This window comes from Myripristis murdjan, chromosome 18, assembly GCF_902150065.1.
Source record: "Myripristis murdjan chromosome 18, fMyrMur1.1, whole genome shotgun sequence".
Classification (NCBI taxonomy): domain Eukaryota; kingdom Metazoa; phylum Chordata; class Actinopteri; order Holocentriformes; family Holocentridae; genus Myripristis; species Myripristis murdjan.
Window position 1 is genome coordinate 20208632 of NC_043997.1, and position 6982 is coordinate 20215613.

At 43.3% G+C, this 6982-nt stretch overlaps 1 protein-coding gene across 1 annotated transcript; it reads left to right on the plus strand.

The window, feature by feature from the left end:
• Positions 1–218: 218 nt before the first annotated feature.
• Positions 219–6769, plus strand: cct7 (chaperonin containing TCP1, subunit 7 (eta)). The gene is made up of 12 exons (XM_030075832.1): positions 219–314; positions 1357–1440; positions 1554–1623; positions 2165–2271; positions 2715–2893; positions 3010–3181; positions 3357–3521; positions 3760–3948; positions 4462–4559; positions 4688–4820; positions 4997–5203; positions 5751–6769. The coding sequence occupies exons 1-12, from the start codon at positions 309–311 to the stop codon at positions 5979–5981; spliced, it is 1641 nt and encodes a 546-aa protein (XP_029931692.1). The 5' UTR covers positions 219–308; the 3' UTR covers positions 5982–6769.
• Positions 6770–6982: the final 213 nt, after the last annotated feature.

Consider the following 6982-nt stretch of genomic DNA (forward strand, 5'->3'; position numbering starts at 1 on the left):
CACAAAACACTGAGGTGAGAACATTTTCCTTGCAAAACTGCATTAATCATGTGCTGCGACAAAATGTTATCTTCATAGATCATTAGAAAGACCAACATCTCAGCTGCTTTGATTTTTGCAGTAGGAGGTAATGCTGGTCTATGCTTGTGATGCAGTTAAAGTTAACTTAAAACTATTATATTCCTCTGCACAGTCTCAACCCGTTGCTGAATGCTGCACGCTCTTGAACACACCCCCCGCAGCTCCATTTGTCGAAAGGCATTGTGGGATTGGATGCCGGTGCAAAGCTTCTCGAAGGAACTGCAAAGATGATGGTGAGGATTTAGCCTTCATGTCCCCGTATCAAATTTAAAATCCATCTCCATCCTGCGGTTCGGCACGCAACATCCACACCTGGGCCACTCGTACAGTCGAGGAGTAGCCCTGAGCCTCCTTGGGAAGCGAATATTTTAGCGAAATGGAGTTTTAAAGGATTTTATTGTTGTTGTGAAGCTAGTTAGCCTTGTAGCATTGACAGTCAATGGGCGTAACAGTAACGGTAACATTTAGCTAGCATGCAGTTACCGGCGACAATGGCTCACCGTCGCTCAATGAGAGTTAAAAGGGAATTATTTTATTAATCTATTTTAAATTATATTTGTCGAAAAAGTTGAATTATAATTGAACTCGTCTTTACCTGCAGTGTCACCCAGGCTGGCGTTAGCTCCAGTTAATGAGTGCCGGTGGCCCCTTTGACAGTCCTTGCAACTAATACTAGAAGATTAATTGTACTTAATTATATTCATATGGTGACTGAGTCGTTTTTGTACTTGTTAGTGTAAAGATGCACATCGCTGGACTGGGCGGCGGATTGATACAGAGCAGTTTGCAAACAAAGCAAGAGGAGGCTAACCGTAGCAAACAAGTGCTAGTCATGATGTACTGTGGTTACTAGTGGGCACAACAAGGGCTAATTAAGATGAATTACCATGTACATTCAAGCTTATTAGTTAATGAATACAATTTGGTATAGTGATTGTGTATAAGCAAGTGACAGGTTTGACAGCATCACAGTCTTGCTGCTCACTAACTGGGCGTCACACCCAAACCTGGGAGGCTGGGACACCAGTGTGTGTGTGTTTGTGTGTGGTAGTGATTTATATGGCTTAGACGTTTACAATTTGTTTTGCTGATGAATTTAAACAATTAGTGCCAAGCCATAATTTTAATAGTTAATCTTGGATTTATTTGTGGTTACTTGGTTTGGCTGGTTTGACATGTTTCCTCATTTTCTTTCATTGTTTCATGTTGCCCCCTCTCCTTCCTCTATTACTGTCTTGTCTCTACTTTTCAACTTTATCCGTCTCCTCTCCCCAGCCCACACCGGTTATCCTGCTGAAGGAGGGGACAGACACGTCTCAGGGCATCCCCCAGCTCATCAGCAACATCAATGCCTGCCAGGTCAGAGAAGCACCTGTTTGCTGTGTGGATTAATTGTGTGTTTGTCTATGTTTTACTCTGAATATGGGACATCTGCCTCGGTGTTTTCTCATCGGATGTACATTTTCTCCCAGGTGATTGCTGAGGCTGTGCGGACCACCCTGGGGCCCAGAGGGATGGACAAACTCATGGTGGACAGCAGAGGTGAGGAGGGATGGAGGGCCAGCGATAGAGGAATAAATGGGTCGGGTGAACGAGGGATGAAATGATTATAGCTGAACATTAAGGTTTTGGACTGGAGCGAGTAGAAAGGCTTTCACACCCATGTTTTTGTCTCTGATTGACAATATTTTCATTTTGAGAATTGGTCGCAGTGCGAGTGCAAGTTGATTAGGACTGGCATGATTTTTCAGCATTATTCTCTTAGCTATTGTAATTGTTCAATGGAGGAAGTAGTAGAAATGTTTGATAGAACTTGAATCCAGTATTGTTGGAGATAGTTTTCCTTCTCCATGGATGTGAAGTTTGAAGTAGCATGGAGTAACATTGGGCTTGATAAATATTTACTAGGATGGGCCTCAGAAATTAATTCCTGTCAACCCTTGAGGGTAAGGAAGCACAGACATACAGTAGGACAATAGATGTGGGGAGAGACGGTGCAGCAGCATAGAGCGGTGATATTCATGAGGAGATCTGTGTGTTTATTACTGTGCAATATAATTAATTGTATGTATGTGTTTACTAGGTAAGGCCACAATTTCAAACGATGGAGCGACAATCCTGAAGCTCCTGGATGTGGTTCACCCTGCCGCCAAGACCCTGGTGGACATTGCTCGCTCCCAGGATGCCGAGGTGAGATGTGTGTGTGTGTGTGTGTGTGTGTGTGTGTGTGTGTGTGTGTGTGTGTGTGTGTGTGTGTGTGTGTGTGTGTTAGGTTTGAAGCCAGTTTGAAGTCAGCATGAAAAATTCTATATCTAGTCTGTCACAAAAAGAACATGAGCAGAGGTGCTAAAGGTTTTGTGTTGGTCTCCAGAAATGAAAATGTAAATTGTTAGAGCAGTTGCATTAGAGCTGGGCGATATGGCCAAAAATATTATCAAGATACAATTTATCAAGTCAGTCAATATCAGTAATTATTTCAATGGATATCTAGTAATTTTGATATCGCAATATAATTACGGTGAAATCTATCAACACATTAGTGAATGTTTTTTGTATTGCTGCTATTGTAGGAAAGTCTATTGCAATAATAATTGTTTTATTGCCTAGCCCTGAGTTGTGTTCTTTATCTCCAGGTTGGAGATGGCACCACCTCCGTCACTCTCCTGGCAGCCGAGTTCCTGAAGCAGCTGAAGCCGTATGTGGAGGAGGGCCTGCACCCGCAGACCATCATCAGAGCTTTCCGCATCGCCACTGGCCTCGCCGTCAAGAAGATCAAGGAGATCTCAGTCACAGTCAAGAAGGACAACAAACAGTGAGTGCCCATTCACATTTCCTCCTCCTTCCTCCTCCCAGACGAACTTCATGCTAATGGAATGAAAGAGCAGTTTTATTTGACTAACCTACGTTCTTCTCTCTCCGTCGTCTCAGAGAGCAGAGGCAGCTTTTGGAGAAGTGTGCGGCCACGGCCCTGAATTCCAAACTGATCGCTGGCCAGAAGGACTTCTTCTCCAAAATGGTGGTGGATGCTGTCATGTCTCTGGACGAGCTGCTGCCTCTGAAAATGATCGGCATCAAGAAGGTCCAGGGAGGAGCTCTGGAGGTTGGTTTTCTTAAGTCCAGTATTTAGAGATTTGATATATCTTGCAGAACTTTTTTTCCGCATCAAAAATCCTGTCTCTGAACATCTCATTTCATCTCAATACAGTAGAAGAACTGAAGGAGTTTACAGTAGCTGAGTTAACTGGCCTTTTGTTTCCTCTGTTCCACGCCTCCAGGATTCCCAGTTGGTGGCTGGGGTTGCGTTCAAGAAGACCTTCTCCTATGCTGGGTTTGAGATGCAGCCCAAACGCTATGAGAACCCAAAAATCGCCTTGCTCAACGTGGAGCTGGAGCTGAAGGCAGAGAAGGACAATGCAGAGGTGCGCGTGAGCTCTGTTGAGGTATGGAAACTGCAGAATCACATGCACACACACACACATTTTCTGTCAGCATTTATGAAGCAGAAAAGGCACTTTATATTGGGTGGTAGTGTAGGCTTGTGGTTAGAGGGATCATTCCCACAACAGCTGTACTGTATGTCCTGTTGCTCTCTTATGTTAAAATGTCATGCATAAAAGCATCAACTAAATGTAAATACTAAATCATTCTCTCTCCTCCCTGCTGTCTCTCTTTCTGCAGGACTACCAGGCCGTGGTCGATGCTGAGTGGAACATCTTGTACGACAAACTGGAGAAGATCTACCAGTCAGGAGCCAAGGTGGTTCTGTCTAAGTTGCCCATCGGTGACGTGGCAACCCAGTACTTTGCCGACAGAGACTTGTTCTGTGCTGGCAGGGTGCAGGAGGAGGATCTCAAGAGGACCATGATGGTAGGACACACACGGACACACACACACACACACACACACACACACATGAGAGAGAGAGATAAACATTCAGTACTCCATACCACTATTCCATCCATGTCCCTTCAGAGCAAACATTGATGACTAGTACTTCTGTCAGTGCATTATGGCACTCAGAGTTCAAAATTGTAACAATTTTTGTCATATGTTATGTAGGTGTAACAAGTAGAGGGCCCTGCAAACAAAACAAAAAATAAATGCTTATATATTATTTACTGAAAATCAGAAAATGAAACTCTGGATGTACAAGCTATAGACAGAATGGTGTTCAGGGCACTCTTGTATATTGCACAGTTACTTTATTTCTTTGTATGCACAATTACATTTTTATCTCACTAATATTAAGATTTTACATTTGTTCAGAATTTAGGCTACCTTTCTGAAAAATGTACATACAATTTTCCTCTTGCTATATGAGACAGATGAGTACATAGAAATGTTGCTGAGTGAGATCATTGTGTGTAATGTGACCTCCAGGCCTGCGGTGGCTCCATCCAGACCTCTGTAGGAAACATGACAGACAATGTCCTGGGACACTGTGAACTCTTCGAGGAGGTCCAGGTCGGAGGAGAGAGGTAAGAGGAACGAGTTCTCTTGTTGGCACTCATGTTTGCCTCCACATTTGGCCATCCTCTTCAGAGAATAATCTCTTATGTGCCACTCCTCTTAATGTGACTGCTCTCGCCATCGTCTCTCCGTCCAGGTATAACTTTTTTAAGGGCTGCCCCAAGGCGAAGACTTGCACCATCATCTTGAGGGGTGGAGCAGAACAGTTCATGGAGGAGACAGAGCGTTCGCTGCATGATGCCATCATGATTGTACGCAGGGCCATTAAGGTCAGTTGACACAACATAGAAATGCATCTATGATGTGTGTATGTCAGTGTCCGAGAGGGAGAGAAAACTCATTGTGTATAATCAATATGAATTTGTACAGAGTTATCATTTAACAGCCATGGATAACACTGTTGAATGCTTGACGCACCTGTGTACTGTATTTGATCTGTTTGTAGAATGACTCCATCGTGGCAGGCGGAGGAGCCATAGAGATGGAGCTGTCCAAGTACCTGAGGGATTATTCCAGGACCATCCCTGGGAAACAGCAGCTGCTGATCGGAGCGTACGCCAAGGCCCTGGAGATCATTCCCAGACAGCTGTGTGACAACGCAGGCTTCGACGCCACCAACATTCTGAACAAGCTTCGTGCCAAGCACGCACAGGTGGGCAGTGGACACACATGCACACGCAAATGATTTGAGTCAGACTAGTATTGCCTCGTGTACCTGCACACATGATGCCTTGGGGGATTCAGTTTGGGATATTTTGCTATTGGAAACTGAAATTATGTCTTGCACTGAAGGACTTATGTGTGCAGAATGTTTTTCAGAACAGCTCAATCTGACAATCTTAAGTCAGACTTACAATACTCATTCTGTAGCTAAGGATATGGTCAAATTATGCCAAGCTTGATCATATGTGTTCAATTAAAGCTTTTATTTACAAATGAAGTTTATGCAATTATGTTTGAGTATTGCAGTTGATAATTCATAAGGATATATCAAGCAGTTACAGACTTGTTTTTATGTATGTAAAATAGATAAAAACAATTCATGGTTCCATTTTAATTTTCCATTTCTTTACATCTGTATACTTTTCTGTTCCCTTTGAAACAACTATATTCAGTAATTGTGAATGTGTGCCTTTATTGTAGTCTTTGCATGCACAATAGTAGAAAGACTGAATGTTTCACATGGCACCTCTCTCCAGGGCGGCATGTGGTACGGCGTGGACATCAACAACGAAGACATCGCAGACAACTTTGCTGCCTGTGTGTGGGAGCCGTCCATCGTTCGGATCAACGCCTTGACAGCAGCATCAGAGGCAGCTTGCCTCATCCTGTCAGTCGATGAGACGATCAAGAACCCCCGCAGCTCTGTGGATGGACCTCCAGGGGGCGCTGGCAGGGGCCGGGGCCGTGGGCGACCTCATGCTCACTAGACAGAGTAGGGACTCAAGCCTCATTTTAAAACTGGCATTAAATCCCCGTGCAGATTTAAGATTGTGTAGCATCCCAAGTCATATTTTCAACAAAGATGTAAACACATGCAGAAACGTGTTGTAATTTGATTTTTCCTAAACTATTTTCCGAAGGTGGTCAGACAGAACAAGTTGTGACCTTTTTGTATGTAAACCTGTGTGGAAATATGACTTGGCACTATGGCTGCATGTTTTTTTCTTTTACCTGCACAGGGATTTGATACAGTGCATGAATTGGCCTGATGAAAGCAGTTGTTGGGAAACACACATTGCAGATAGCAGATGGAAACACAGGCACACAAATAAAAAGGAGGACAGGAGGAGATCACTGTGCAGTTTCAAGAAAGGTTCTTTGGACTTTGGCAAAGATAGTTGACATTTCTTTGTTTCACTGTTTTCTTTTCCTTGTCTCTGATTTGTAGTGTTTTGTTACTGAGGCGTTGGCATCCCTGTAACCACCCTGTCATTTTAGTTTCTTCGTGTCTGTTGCAGATTGATTCTGTGACTGTATTGTCAAGCACTGCATCTTTACAGCTGTAACGGAGAAAGAGAGAAAGCCCCCTTTGTTTTGAAGCACACACACTCCTGTGCCCTTACCCTTCTGACCTGTGGGAGCCATTCTCTAATTCGTAACTTGAGGGAAAGCAAAGCACTGATAGGTCGAGCAGTTCTGAACCATTTCTTATTGGTTACGCTGTGGGAAACTATTTATTGGACCATTCTCATCAATAAATTCACAGCTGAAACAATATGGCTGTGTGTGTGTGTTTTTTGTTTTTTTTACTCTTGTTAGGGTTGGTTAAAAAAATACTGATCCTGCAATATGATGCTTCATGAAAGTGATTTGATAAACACAATAGTTAGCATCGCATCACTTGCATCCCATTCTACTGTGGATCAGATGAAAAATATTGTTTTGTTGTAGACTGATGCAGGTGAATATATTGCATTATTTAAATTAA